General features: G+C 23.2%; 4 protein-coding genes across 4 annotated transcripts; 2 read left to right on the forward strand and 2 right to left on the reverse strand.

Annotated features, from left to right (window-relative positions):
- Positions 1 to 580: 580 nt before the first annotated feature.
- Positions 581 to 3,629, forward strand: PVVCY_1202470 (vacuolar proton translocating ATPase subunit A, putative; the record flags this gene model as incomplete). The annotated part of the gene is made up of 2 exons (XM_008625256.2): positions 581 to 601; positions 801 to 3,629. The coding sequence occupies 2 exons, from the start codon at positions 581 to 583 to the stop codon at positions 3,627 to 3,629; spliced, it is 2,850 nt and encodes a 949-aa protein (XP_008623478.2).
- A 493-nt stretch (positions 3,630 to 4,122) lies between these two features.
- PVVCY_1202480 (protein tyrosine phosphatase, putative) lies at positions 4,123 to 5,427 on the reverse strand (the record flags this gene model as incomplete). The annotated part of the gene is made up of 1 exon (XM_008625257.1): positions 4,123 to 5,427. One exon carries the CDS (start codon positions 5,425 to 5,427, stop codon positions 4,123 to 4,125), a length of 1,305 nt encoding a protein of 434 aa, XP_008623479.1.
- A 981-nt stretch (positions 5,428 to 6,408) lies between these two features.
- On the reverse strand, positions 6,409 to 12,235 carry PVVCY_1202490 (conserved Plasmodium protein, unknown function; the record flags this gene model as incomplete). The annotated part of the gene is made up of 3 exons (XM_037634654.1): positions 6,409 to 6,639; positions 6,760 to 6,825; positions 6,911 to 12,235. The coding sequence occupies 3 exons, from the start codon at positions 12,233 to 12,235 to the stop codon at positions 6,409 to 6,411; spliced, it is 5,622 nt and encodes a 1,873-aa protein (XP_037490720.1).
- An 824-nt stretch (positions 12,236 to 13,059) lies between these two features.
- Positions 13,060 to 15,758, forward strand: PVVCY_1202500 (kinesin-like protein, putative; the record flags this gene model as incomplete). The annotated part of the gene is made up of 5 exons (XM_037634655.1): positions 13,060 to 13,120; positions 13,326 to 13,965; positions 14,065 to 14,323; positions 14,441 to 14,566; positions 14,655 to 15,758. 5 exons carry the CDS (start codon positions 13,060 to 13,062, stop codon positions 15,756 to 15,758), a joined length of 2,190 nt encoding a protein of 729 aa, XP_037490721.1.
- Positions 15,759 to 16,087: the final 329 nt, after the last annotated feature.

The following is a 16,087-nucleotide window of genomic DNA, read 5'->3' on the forward strand; positions in this document are numbered from 1 at the left end:
AGTTATCATAATTAAATGGAAATGAAAAAAATGTATACCTCTATGTATATATATATGCCTATGTTATTATATTTTTATGTTTTTTTTTTATAAAAGAAAAATGCATAAATTAATTCCTACTTACCGCTTTTATTATTATGCATAGGTCTGTGTAACTTATATATATTTGCATGTATATAATTCGTATAGCCGTTGAAATATGCTGAAGAACAGATAGTGGCTATATCGTTAGTAATATTATTTGCTTTTTTACTCTTTTTACCTTATTAATTAATTGAAAAAGGAAATATCAGTTTTATATACGTATTTAAAAATATTAAATCGAATTTTTATGAAATTAAAAGAAAAGGAAGCATTGCTTCATTACTCCATTAAAAATTACATAAAAGTCCAAACAGAACCAAAGAAGAAGAAAAATCAGTTTATATTTATATAATTTTGTAGAACACTTTTTAATATATTTTTTTTTCCTATGATTTAATGTGTGCAAAGTAAAAAGATAGCAACTATTTTTTGCTGCTCATCATTTTTACTATTATATTTCCATTATCATCGTTAATTTATTTAAAATTTCGAAGAAATGGGAATATTTAGATCAGAGGTAATGAATTATAAAAAGGAAATGCCTATACATATTTGTGTGTGTGTTGTGAGTTCACTAAATTATGGCTAGCATATGCATAATGTTTTCATGATTTTGCGCATGTTTACCTGCACAATGCATAATATTTGCTCCATTTCGTACATTTTTGCCTGACCATGCATATATATAATATATTTTTTTTTTTTTTTGGATGCAGACGATGAAGCACGGGACGCTGGTCCTTCCAGCAGATCGAGCTAGAGAATACATGGATTGTTTGGGAAAGCAAGTAGATATTCAATTTATTGATATGAACGAAAAAACAATGAAAAGGCAATATAAAAAATATATACAGCGTATAGATGATATGGAAAGAATACTTCGTTTTTTAGAAGAGAATATAAATAAATTACCAAATGTGAAAATAAAAAAAAGTAAAATTGAAAATTTTTTAGAGCATGATCATATATATGAATTAGATCAAGTAGAAGAATCATTAAATAGATTACATGTACAATTTGTTCGTTTTTGTAATAATAATAAAGATTTAGTTGATGAAAGAAATAGTGCAATTGAAGAAAAGCATGTTATATTAACAGCATTAAACCAATTACATCCCGATATGTCAAAACGTTCAAATTTAAGATCAATGCATGACGATAATATTGATGAAAATAATCTTATGAACAATTCAGAAGAAGATGCATCATTATCTACCCACATTATGCGAGAAGGAATAAATATGATGTTTACTAACATATCTGGAGTAATTAAAACTAAAGATCAAGAAAGTTTTAGTAGAACAATATTTAGAGCCTTAAGAGGTAACACATATACATATTTTCAAAATATTGATGAAAATATGAACAGTTCAGGTACATTAAATAATGAGAATGGATCTTTAGATAATAAATTAGGAGAAGATAATAATGAAAATAAAGAAAATAATGTTGGAGGAAATAATAATAATAATGAATTAAAAAGTGTATTTGTTGTATATTGTCATGGATCAACACAAAGTAGTATATATGAAAAAATAATGAAAATATGTAAAGCATATGATGTAAAAAATTATGAATGGCCCAAAACATATGAGCAAGCAAATAAAAGATTGAGTGAATTAAAAGAAATAATTAATGATAAAGAAAAAGCTTTAAAAGCATATGAAGAATATTTTATAAATGAAATATTTGTATTAATAAATGTAGTAGAACCAAATAAGAATAGTTTAATAGAAGAATGGAAATTATTTTGTAAAAAAGAGAGACATATATATAATAATTTGAATTATTTTGAAGGTAGTGATATAACATTACGTTGTGATTGTTGGTATAGTGCAAATGATGAAGAGAAAATACGGCACATATTAATGAATAAATCATCTAACGATTTAGTATCTGCTTTGTTGCTTTCAGATAAATTACTAACACCAAATATATCACCACCAACATATATTAAAACAAATGAATTTACAAGTACATACCAATCAATGGTAGATACATATGGTATACCAAGATATGGTGAAATAAATCCAGCTATATCAACCATCGTTACTTTTCCATTTTTATTTGGAATAATGTATGGAGATGTAGGTCATGGAATATGTATATTTTTATTTGCTTTATTTTTGATAATAGTTCATAATAGGATGAAAAATAAAGAAAGTAATGGATCTGGTAGTGATGAAAATAATAATGAGATGCTAAATATGTTATTTAATGGTAGATATATGTTGTTATTAATGGGTTTTTTTGCTGTATATGCTGGATTTTTATATAATGATTTCTTTTCAATGCCATTAAATTTGTTTACATCTATGTTTGAAGTAGATAAAGTAGTTGATTCTGTAGAATATTATAAAAGAAAACAGATTTTGAATGTTGAAACAGGACAAATGGAAGATGCACCACCTTATATATTTGGATTTGATTCAAAATGGTTAGGAGCAGATAATGAATTAACATATATAAATTCTTTTAAAATGAAATTTTCAATTATTATTGGATTTTTTCATATGACATTTGGTGTTATAATAAAAGGATTTAATGCATTACATTTTAAAAAAAAAATGGATTTTTTTTTTGAGTTTTTACCACAATTTGTTATGATGCTATCAATGATTGGATATCTTGTTTTTTTGATTATATATAAATGGGTAACGCCTATAGGATATGGTGGATATAAAAAGCAAGGAATTATTAATACAATTATTAATATGTATTTAATGAAAGAAATAAATCAAGATAATCAATTTTATGAACACCAAGAAATTGTACAGGCAATAATTATCACATTGTTTGCTTTATGTATACCTGTGATGCTTTTTTGTAAACCAGCAATAAAAACATATAAAATGATGAAAGAAAAAAAGAAAAGAATGGCAATGCATTATCAAACAGTAGAGAAAGAAATGACAAATCAATTTAATGGTGTGGGTATAATTGGTAATACATCTTATGGAAATAATTCAATGCATAAACGTGTTACTAAAATAGGATATGATAATAGTGTTGGTAATCCTGATGCAGAAAATGAAGATGAATATTTATTATTGAAAAGAAGAGGTAGAAAAACTGATGATGAGATGGAAGCCCATTTATTAGGTGCATCTTCATATCATTCTTCTGACGATGCAAACGCACATCATGGATCCGATGAACATGAAGAAAATTTATCAGAAATATGGATAGAACAATTAATAGAAACAATTGAATTTATATTAGGACTTATAAGTAATACTGCTTCATATTTAAGATTATGGGCATTATCATTAGCACATCAACAATTATCTTTAGTTTTTTTTGAGCAAACTATATTAAGTTCGTTGGAAAAAGATTCATTTATTGGTGTACTTATAAGTTTGATTATATTTTCCCAATTATTTTCAATACTTACTATAGCTGTTATATTATGTATGGATACTTTAGAATGTTTCCTTCATTCATTAAGATTGCAATGGGTTGAATTTCAAAATAAATTTTACAAAGGTGATGGAATAGCTTTCAAACCTTTTAACATAAAGAAACTACTTTCAGAGAGGGAGTAATAAGTGAGAGAATGATCGAATTATTAAACAAGCTTGCATAGTGTGTTCTTTTTATTTTTTTTTTTATTTTTTTTATATAATATTTTGTTTCCCTTATTTACGTGTTCATTTCTATGTATTATGTTTTTTTGTGGCTACCACATAAACATTTTACAAAACTTTCAACTAAAAAAATGGTTTTCATAAATGCGTATAGCAACTTCACAAGGAGAGAAGCATTCCCCCAACGAGGGTAATAATGGGAGGGGATTGCTAAAAATGTATGTAGCTATTTTTCAAAATAAATAGGTGCAGTTCTAAACAAGTAAATAGAACTAAACAATAAAAAAGTTAACTAAAAAATAGGAATTATATGTAGACCACATTATATGCCTAGGTTAGTTGATTTGGAATTTTCAACAATTTCATTAAAAATGCAAAAGAAAAAAGTTAATGAAAAAATAAGTTATGGCATCGATTTATGAAAGAGAATAAATAGGAAAGCTAAACATTTTTATGTTTTAAAAAAATTTTGTAAATTTAAATAATGTTGATCTAAGTCGGAAACTGCATCAAGGACTTTGACATTAATTATATGATTTTGTAAAAATTCAATAATATCGTTTCTAATAATAGAATTATTTGTATTTCCATAAGTTTGATTAAAAAAATTATTAAAGACAAGAACAAAATGATTATATATCTGTATATACTTTTGTTCAAATTCCTTTTGAAATAGTAACAAAAAATATTCTTTAAAATTGATTGTGAATATATAATTAAATCTTTTATCTAATGTAATTATAGTATTTGAATTTGTTTTATTTGTTATTCTATTTATGTAAGTTGATATTGGATTATCATTTATAGCACCAATTCTAAACAGATTAAGATTGTAATAAGTATCATGATTTTGATCATTTTCTTTAAGTTTGTCTAGGATTAGATTTGTGTTTCTATTGTTATTGTCAGACTGAACAAGTGTTGTGATTTCCTTTTTTTGATTAAATATGGTTAGTAATTGTGTTATCAGATTCATGTTTGGATTTGCTAGTTTTCTTTTTTTCTTAACCATTTTAAAGGCATTAAAATAATCTATATTTAATTTGTTCATAAGATAGAATATAATTATTATTATTGATCTTGATATACCTTTATTACAATGTATAAGAATTTTATTATCTTCATTTTGTTCTATAATAGTTTTAATAAAATAAAAAGAATCTAGTAAAACAAAATAGATATCATCATATATATCATCCTTTAAATAATATGTTTTATATTGATATATATCTTCAAAGATATTTTTACATTCATATCCTGCTACATTAATTATATGAGTAATTTTATTTTTTTCTATATTTAATTTATCTAATACATATATATAATCACTAACAAATATTTTATTTTTATATATTTCATTACATTTATTTATGATACTTTCAAGTTTTCCGTCTTTTCTTTTACTGCTTGTACTTCCTGTACTTCGACCACTTTGCAATCCCTTTTTATTCCTTACATTATTTAACCTTTTCATATTTAGTCTTTTAATGTTTATACTTAAACTTGTTTTTTCATTTTCTTTTTTCTCTGAAATTATTGGAAGTTCAAGACTTACCATGACATTTTTTTTTTTACTTTTTTCATTCTTATTTCTTTTTCCATCATTTATAATATTGCCAAACGAACTACAACTACTCAAGCCATTGACAACAATTTGATTTGGCTCACCATATTGACTATTATTTGTTTTATATATTTTATCTTTTTTTTTTTTTTTCCTTTTTTCTTTTTGTTGTGTTTCTTTACTATCCTCCATATTTTTATTGGGAATTTATGAAATATCTATTTTGACTAAAATTTATGGGAATATTTTTATTAACTACAAGGAATAGTATATACAAATAATTGTGTAATCATTTGTTTTCTACAAGACAATAATTATAATTTTTATCTTATCCTCATGTTTTATTTTTACTTCCGTTGTAATAATAGCTAATACAATTTCTAATTAGTTAATAAATGTTTTCATTTTTATCGTGTGTAAACTTTGCATATTTTGTAAGTACAATATTTTTAATACCTATACCCAGTTTTTTTTTCCGTTTTTTATTACCTGCTTTATGTCAAAATTATGAAAATGAAATAAAAATCCTTATACTTCCAAAAAGGATAAAAAAATATGCCAAGAGCTTTTTCTCAAATAATTGTATTTTTTTTTTCAATGTTTTTTTGTTTACTATATTTTCCTTTCACTTATACAAAAAAATATATCATTATTTTATCGCAATATTTTACACACGTATTTTTTGCCATAGTTTTTTTTTTTTTTTTTTTTTCATTGCAGCATTTGTTGCTTTTACATAGCTAAGCATTTTTAATGTTAAACTGTGTATCTTTTTATTTTAAACTTATTTATTTTAAAAAATGTTTAACTTATTTTTATATGATTTACAAATGTAGGAAATATGAAAAAGTTAAATAAGCCAAGTATGTATGCTCATAGCAACATGAAACAGCTTTTTTTTATCAACATCCATATAAGCATATGTTATATATATATATATGTGTGTAAGCTATTACATATATTTGTGAAAATTGTTTATAATATATTTACATAAATATTATAAAAGAACTAAAAATTACAACAATAAAATTGAAAATAATGGAAAAGAAAAGAATAATTCCATTTTATTTATAATATAAACAAAATTAATATATAGATTTTCCCTTAGGATATTATATAAATGTACATGTACATATGTACTTGTTTAGCTAGCTTTTAATGAAATTAAAAATATTAAATGTATTTAAAAAAAAAAACGGTTGCTTTTGCCTGACCAATCAGGTTTTTTTTTTTATCAAGGGGAGTTAAAAATATATTGAAATATTTCAAATCATCATCTTCTATTTTCATATGAACTGTATATATCACCTTGGTGCCTTGGCTCTTTACATTTGTCTCTTTTATTATATTACTTTTAAAAACAAGTTTAATGTTACAATAATGGAAACTTGATATTGCAGCACTCTTAGGAAGGGTGAAAAAAAAAGTGTGTGAAAATGTGTTGTATTAACATGAACAGTCATATTTTTTATGCATGTTAATGTGATAGTAAAAGCATAAACTTATTTTTTAAACTTTTATTACCTTTGATCCTACAAGCTGACCAATGCATTTCATCGATTCGAGTTCATGGGGCTTTTTTCCAGTATTCTATAAAAAGTGTAAATTGAAGAAAAATGAAATAAAAAAAAAAATATGAATGTCTGTGCATACATATATCTTATTGCATACTTACTGATCTGTAAATATATGTCGAACTTTCCACAAATGGTACAAGTTGAGATGATAGAAATATGGGAGGAGTTGGATAATTAATTTTATATATAACTGTTAAATATATTTTTATAAATGTTATAATTTTGTTCTTATTTATTATTCCATCTTTAAATAAATTATCGTAAATTTCTCTCAAATTTTGAACATGTTCATAAAAAAAAAATTCAAATGCTCTTAAATCCCACATACCCATTATGTAATCAAAAACATCATTAAATGGTTTTCCTTCTGTATTTTTTAATTCTTTTGAGAATATTTTTTTTCTAATATTTTTTTCCTTTTTCTTATGAATATAAAATCGTATAAAATTATTAATTGAATAAATTACCATATTTGACCTGTCTTGTTCATAATTATTCATATCATCTATATTACCTATGCTGCTTGTATCTCCTTCGTCGTCACAATTTTTGCATATCCTTTTATTGGTTTTGTCTTCTTTTTCTTCATTTTCTCCCTTTTCATCATATTCTTTGTTTAGCTTTAATTCTCGATTATTGAATGTATTTATTAAAAATGATGGGCTTAAAAATAAATAGGGTACAATCTTATGTTTTAAAAATATGCAGAGCAAAAATAATGATTTGACTAAAACAATATATATAGCTAGTATTTTTTTTGATAGAGTTGAAAATAAATATTTAATGTTTAACATAATTAATATAGTTATCATTATATCTTTTAATGACGAAATAAGTTTGTCTATATTATAAAAAAAATAATTTAAAGTAAAATTTATTTCATCTTTTATATCACTTACAAGGGTTAGCAAATTGTCGATTGCTTTATATATATTTATTTGGATTTTTAAAAAAATAGCTAGATGAAAAAAATTATCTTTAAATTTATATATACTCTTTATGAATTGTTCAGAATTTTCTAAAAATTTTATAGGTCTTAATAAATATGTCAATTTATTATTATCATGTTCACCTTTTTTTTTTATATAATAAAATTTGGCATAATTTTCCAAAGCTTTAAACCACAATTTAATATCTCTATTATTTACTAAAAAGTATAATTTTTCAAATATTTTATAACCATATTTAAAATATCCAGCACGTATGCAAAGAATTCCTATTTTGTACAGGTAAAAATGGGAGAAATAGCTAATATCACTATTTTGATCATTTTTTAAATGGTTTATTTTTATATAATCTTCCGAATTTAATTTCTCTGTATTCTCCAAGTTCTTGTAATTTTTTACCAATCTATTTTTAAGGGATTTATTTGAAATAGATGAAATGGAATATATGTCATCATAATTTTCAGATTTTTCATCGGGATAAGAATATGATGAATAAATTTCAGAATATGGAATAGACGAATGGCTAGCTGAGCTTCCCCATGATGTTATACTACTACCTGACTCGTTCATATAATTATCATTTTCACATGAAATTTTATCAGTTATATTAACTTCGATATCGTTGACACTATTGTTATCAGGAATTGATGTGGCAAATGATTTCATCTTTCGTAATGAATTTTTTGTATCTATTTCATTTTGTGTTTTATAATTTTTCAATTCTAGGTTTAGTGAATTTACCTGACTTGTACATAATTTTTTGTGTGTGTGTGTGTTATCAAAAAAGAATATATTATTTAAAATGGTTAAAAATATAATTGTTTTTTTTCGCATTTCGTGCATAATATCTTTGTCTTTATGGAAATTGAAAAAGGAAAAATAAAAAAGCAATTTTACATTTCTAAAATTGTTTTTTTCAAATTGGAACAGATGAAATGTTTTATAAAAAATATTTGTTTTTATAAAATATATGTTATTGTTTTGTTTTTTTTCATCAAGAATATTGCTACTGTCAATATCTTGTGATTTTTCTCTCAGTTCTACTAAATAAAAAAATGGATCCTTTAAAATTTCCATAATATGTTTTTTTTTTAAAATAAAAAATATATCAAAAGCTTGAATAAATTTATTGGTAAAAAAGTTATGAAAAATTAATTTAAAAATATGGCTACTCTTGCTATTTTTTAATTTACATATAATATCTATTAAAAGATTGTAGATCAAACTTTTGGGTATTTTCTCTTTATAATTGTCATAAAAATTAAAATTTTCAGAATGTATCGAAATATTTATATCATTTTTAAGGTCATTTAAAATTTGTTCAAAGTTATTTCCATTTAAGTTAGACATGTCCATAGACAAAGGAGTATTGTAAAGACTAGATGTCCCAGAGGTGTAAATAAAATCATTACTATATTTATTTTGAATATGTTGGTAATTATCAATATTATCATAATTGTCATGATAGATTTCATCGTTTTTTTTTTTATTTGCTTTTTTAAAATGTTGTGTATATAAGCCATTGCTATGGCTAGTATTTTTATCAGTCATAAAATTTTGAGTAGAATAATTTTTCGATTCACTTGAATTTACAATATTTAAAAATACAAAAAAATGGTTAAATATTGTAACAACATTTCTAGCGTCATCTTTGAATATTATATATTTTGATAAAATTGCTAAACACTTTAATATATACAATTTTAGCAATATAGATTTACTATGTTTATATAAAAAAAACAAAATTTTTATAAACAAAATTCTTTTTAAAGTTAAATCATTTGGAATATATGGATTGTTTATTTTCTTTTTACTAGAGTCTGAGGTATCACTTAAATTTTCTTCAAAGTTATCATATTCTACTGTCTTTTCAACTTTTCTAGTTTTCATAATGTGTTTAAATTGTAAATATTCATTTCCAAAAATGTTATGACGATTTATACTATCTTTACAAATTAAATTCCCTAGTTTTATTTTATTTGTTTTTAATAAATATAAGCAATAATATATAAAATATTTTTCAACTTCTTCAGAATTTTTTTTATCCATAAAAACATTATTTGGTGTGGTATTTATTTCATTATCGGATGTACTATTTATGTTATTACTTATTTCACTTATCAAACTATTTTTACTTATTGAACTTTCAATGGAACTTATTTCTTCATTGGTATGTTCATCACTACATGGTGAAATAGATTGAGTATTTTTATTTGTTTCAATTTGGATCTGATTTGTGTCGAGATTAGGAAGGTAGCTATTATTTTCTTTTATTTTTTTTTTTTTTTTTTTTTTTTGGTCTTGATTTTTTTCTTCATTTTTTTTTTTTTTTTTAGTATTTTTTTTTATAACTAAATTAATGTCTAACTCTTTTACAGTCAATTGTTTTTTTTTTTCATTTTCTTTAGCTAATTTTGTTAAATTTTCAAAAAAGGTGTCGATTTGTTTTTGTATATCTAGACTTGTTTCATTATATTGATTTATAGAATTTCTATGATCTTGTCTAATTTCATTTTTTAAATTTTCATTTGAATTATTTTTATCTTCATCACTTAAATTTATAGTAAAATTGAATTTTCCCTTTTCTGGTTGATCATGAAATTGTTTTCCTTTTTCATTTTTTTTAATTAAGTTGTTATTTTTCAACTCATTCATATGGTCTATTATGTTAGGAGATAAATTATTTGTATTGTCATATTTCGATTTATTTTGGACTAGGGTAGTGTAATTATTAGTTGATGATATTTTTTTGTCTCCCCCTTCGATAGAGTAATTCTGCATTAAGCCCAAAAATCTATTAACAAAAATATCAAAGTAAATATCATGTATATTGCTAGAGCAATTGTCAATAAATGTTTCATCAAAGTTGTGGTTGTTGAAAAGAGGGGAAGTAGTAGATGGGTTCCAATTTTTGATGTTATCAATTTTTGAAAAATGTAGACAATTTTGAATAGTAGATATTTCATAAATGATTTGAATAAACATGAATTTAGTGGGTTCATCATTTAAGTCTAATGAGTTAAACCATCGAATTATTTCACTACTTTTTATAGTCAATATAAATGTAAAATAAATAGAATAAAAATAATTTGTTTTAAAAAATTGTTTATTTTCAGGTAAGAAATATTTATTAGTTATATATGGAATAATTTTTTTATGTTTTAGTAAAAATAGTATACTTCTAAAAGTATAAAATTTGATTTTCCTCTTAACCATCAAATGTGTATGTGATATATTTAGTAGAAATTTTAAAATTATAATTTGTAAGTTGAATAAATATAAATTTTTTATACTTAATATTGTAGTAGTATAAAAATAGGTATCTATTATATTTACAATATTTTCTTCAATATGACTAGTATATTCTAAATATATAAACTTATTTATTAATTTCCAAAAATTTTTAAATAAAAAATAACTAACATATGGTGTTAACTCATTTAAAGTAATTGCAATACGTCCTAAAAATAAACAAGCTGTGTATGAAAATATATTGGTTGCTATTTGTTTGACAATTTCTTTGTTAAGTATATTTAATTTGATTGGGTTGTTTAAATATGTTTGAAGATTTTCTTTATTCTTTTTTTCTTCCATTGTTTTATCTACATGTACAGGTTTTATCACAATGTGATTGTATATTTTTTTGATTATAAAATATAAAACATCATGTGATAAGTAAGGAACTAGATCGATTAAGAGAGAAATGGCGATAGTATATTCATCATAATGTATTTGTTGAAATATAATATTTAATATAAAATTAATAATATAATTACATTGAGCAATTAAGTTAATAAATATATGACATAAATATAATCCTATAATTTTTAATAATTTATTATCACTATTTAACATATTAATAATATTTAATACTATGATATTATCAATAAATATTGCTTCATTTTTTTTTAAGACATAAAAATTTTCATTATTTTTTATATTTCCATTAGTAAGTAAATAGTTTTTAAATAAGAGTTTTTGGATTATTTTATATGATCTATAAATTTGATGATATGCAAAGATCTTTGTACCAGTATGAGAACTTAATCTTATTACTTCTGTTAAGAATATTATACAATTATAAACAATTGTATAGTTTGTAGAATAATTATTTTCATTCTTATATAATATATTATGTATATATTCTATATCATTAGATGTTAATAAATTTTGTTCGTTTATATTTTGAAAATATATAATATGGGATAATAAATTTATATTTTTTAGTAATTGGGTTAATGAAAGATTTGAACATTTTAAAGATTCTTTTACTTCAAAGAAAATGTCTATATTATTTTTATTTTCAAAAAAAAAATAATTTGTATAATTTAAAAAGTCTTGATACCATTCTGTAAAATTTAATGATAATGTGTTTGTAGCATTTTCATCTATTTGTTTTATTTCCGATAACTTAGGAAAGCTGTTTAAAATTTCGGGGGTGTCCCCTGGTTGATTTGACGTATCTACCCCATCCATTTCAAAAAAAACCCTCCTCTACAAAATCATAAACTATATTCCCTCATGTATATAATTACAATTACAAATATATATTTATCCCTTTTGACTACTTAACTCACAATTGGCTCATTATGTATGATGCTATTTTTATTATTTCTCCTTGCATCGCCAATTTAAATTTGAAATTTCAAAAAAAAATTAAAATAAATACTGCCAATATAATAATATAAATATGTTTCTAATTTTATATATATTTTTTTCGTTTTTTTTTTTTTTTTTCATTTTTTTTTCTAATTTTTTAATTAGTATTTTAGCATATAGTTGAATAAAATGATGTGCATATTTTTATGCCGTGGCGAATACGCGAGAGGAGGAAACGGGAAAAAAAAATGAGAGAAAAATTAGGAAAAAAAATTGGAAAAAAATTGGAAAAAAATTGAAAAATAAAACTGTATATGGATAGGCAAAATATATACACACAAATAAGTTTATCTACTTATTTTAATTGTTTATAAAAAATATTGAGAAAATTTTTGTGACTATATATCATGTTTCTATTTATAAGTAAATGTGAGTAGGGAAGTGCCTAACAAATGTATGGATCTTTTTGCCATATCTTTTGTGCATCCTTTCATCGCATCATATTTAGCAAACTAAACTTGATAGAAACTAATTTGAAACCTTTGAAATATCGTCTAAAAGCATAGTGCTCACATATATGGCTTGAATTAATCCCATTAGAAAGTGCATGCATAAGCTGTATGCATTATATAGATACATGTTAAACATTTTTCGAAAAAAGTTAGTGAAATATATTTCCTCACCATTTAAAGCACCTGTTTATGGCTGAAATGCATAAAAGGGCATACAGTGAATCACTTGGGTTGATAAGAGAGGAATTAAGTTAGACTAAAAAAGAGAAAAAATATTTTAACTTTTGTAATAATAGTATTTTAAACATGCATTCAAAAAATACAATAAAATAGAAAATTATGCAAATTGTTCAGGGGTATTATTCATTTGTGTTAAGTACAGGCAGAGTAGTAGAATAAGTTCCATTTTTTGAAACATAGTTTTTTTCATTTTTTCTTAACATATACATGTGTAGGAAAACAAAACTTAAAGGACATAAAATACGAGATAAAGATAGACGAAAAAAAAGGGAAAAGGCTTGAAAATGTTGTAGTTCGAATTCGAAAGTTAGAACAAAATGAAGAACTAACTTTACAAACAGACCCAAAAGATAAAACTGCATTATATTTTAAAAAAGATTTTGAAATTGAAAAATATAACTTTGATTTAGTATTTGATGAAAATGATAATAATGAAACTATTTTTAATGAAATAGGGGGACATGAAATAGTTAATAGTGTATGTAGAGGATATAAAGAAACAATAATAACTTATGGACAAACAGGGAGTGGTAAAACCTATACCTTATTTGGGTCTGAAAAAGAATATGGCATAATTTATTATTTTGTTTATCATTTATATAAAACATGTAATAAAAAAAATTATCGAAAATGTTCGATATATTTAAGTATATATGAAATATTGGGGGATACATTAGTAGATCTTATGTCATATCAAAATGAAAAAAATATTGAATTTTATACAGAGGAATATTATTTGAAAACTATAAAATATTCATACAAAGTTGTGAATATAAAAAGTTATGAAGCTGCTAAAAAAATGATTGATGCTGCATGTATGTTAAGAAATGTTGAGGCTACCTCTCAAAACATGAGGTTACTAAAAATAGCATCAAAATGGTGTATATAGAAAGAGATATATTAATTTATATTTTCAAGCATCTATAAGTTTTGTTTTTCATTTTCATTTTTTAGGTCCAGTAGATCCCATGCTATTATTCAATTTTTTGTAAACATTTCTGAACCCACTATTTCTAATAATGTAAAAACTGTTAAGGATTATTATGGGGTTTTAACTTTGGTTGATTTGGTTGGATGTGAAAGAGAAGAATATAATACAAATAAAAATATAAATAAATATGAATATAAAGGAGGAAATACAAATGATAAAACATCTGCTCGAGTTTTAAATTCTTCTCTTTCTTCTCTTAATAAAATGCTTCGAAAAATGCAGGTCTTACTTTCAAACCTTACCTTAGTTGTGTCGTCAAATTGGCACATATATACTCAAATTTATGTGCATTGTAAAATATGGAAATTTACTATATCATTTATTTATTTTTTTTTGTAGATGGGTAATTTAGATGAATCAGACAAACGCCAAAGTGTTTTATGTAAAGTCTTATTTAACTATATACAAAAAACATGTGGAGTTTGCCTCATTTTTTGTTTTAATCCTACACTAAGTCAAAAAAATGTACAAACAAAAAAATAACATAATATTTGGTGTGCATATGCTGAAGTGTATTAATTATATAATGTTTTTTTTCTTCGGATTTTTGTAGCTTACCAGTTCTACTCTCACTATGGCAAGTGAATGCAAAAAAATAAAAAGCAAAAGGAAACAACTATTTTATGTTAATTCGGAAAGCCGAGAAGCATTTTTTAAAAATATAAAAAGTGAAAATAATGATCATATGCCTACTAAAAATAATGGTAGTAATAAAAAAACAAGTTCTAAAAATGATGAAGATCAATTTCAAGATACAGAACTAAATAGTGCATATTCAAAGTCCAGACAAAAAAGTGACATGTACAATTCAGATAAAGACAACATTAAAGGGATAAATGACAAAGTAAACATTCGAAAGAATTCTTCAATATTTGTTTTGTGTACAAATGATGATAATAATCAAATTATAAATATAACCGATAAAAAAAATGATAATGAAAAGTATAATCTTTTAAGAAATTTACTACATGAAATTGTAGAAGAAAAAATAATGGAAGACAAAAAAAATAAAAATATTATTGAGCAGTTAAAAAGTGATATTTCTAAATTAAGAAATGAGTGTAATTTTTGGAAAAAAGAAACATATAATTATCATAATAAATTAAAAATATTAAATAAAAACTATTTAAAAATTAACGAATTCCTTTTTAAAACATTGAATAATAATTCTATTAACAGTACCAATAGCAATGACACAAAAATGAATTATAACACTCGACAAAATAGCAACTCACCAAATAGCTATCATAATTATTCTCTTAAAAAATATCCCAATGAAACCCGTAAACACGAGAAAAGTCAAAGTCTTTCAAACAATTTGAACAGGAAATTTTGTGAAGACAATAAAAATATTTCCATTAACCCACGTATACATAAAAAAGAAACCCTTGATATTGAAAATAGCGATCTAAAAAAAAAAAATTCAATTTCACCTGACTCGTTCAGAACAAAAAAAATTTTAGATAGCGAAGAAAATTGTTCGAAACAAACAGACGGATATTCCAAAATAAGTTCAGAAAGATATAATTTAAAAAGTAAACCTATAACAGAAATTTATCAAATAAATGAACAAGGTTTAGAAAAGAATTCATTCTACAATAAGCATAGATCTTTTAGTGAAGCATATAATTATGATGAAAAAAAAAGTGCGAAATAATTCACCTGAACAGATAGGAGATATTAAAATAAACATTCTGACAAATTCATAATAATGAATATAATTTATCTTTTAATGCACAAATTTGAAAAAAGCAGAATTTAAACATGAACAGGTCAGATAATTGCATGTACGTTAATAATAGTTCGAAAGAAAATTTGTGTGAACATTAATAAAAGAGAGACGGATATTTTAAACTTTTATAAAAAAATATAAATGATTTATCAGTTATAAAAATGTCACAATGAAATAAAACCAATTAAAATCAAAATTGGTCATCAAAAAATTATATAACCACTCATTTTATCACCACATTTAAAACTTAGACA

Source organism: Plasmodium vinckei (assembly GCF_900681995.1).
Source record: "Plasmodium vinckei vinckei genome assembly, chromosome: PVVCY_12".
Taxonomy (NCBI): domain Eukaryota; phylum Apicomplexa; class Aconoidasida; order Haemosporida; family Plasmodiidae; genus Plasmodium; species Plasmodium vinckei.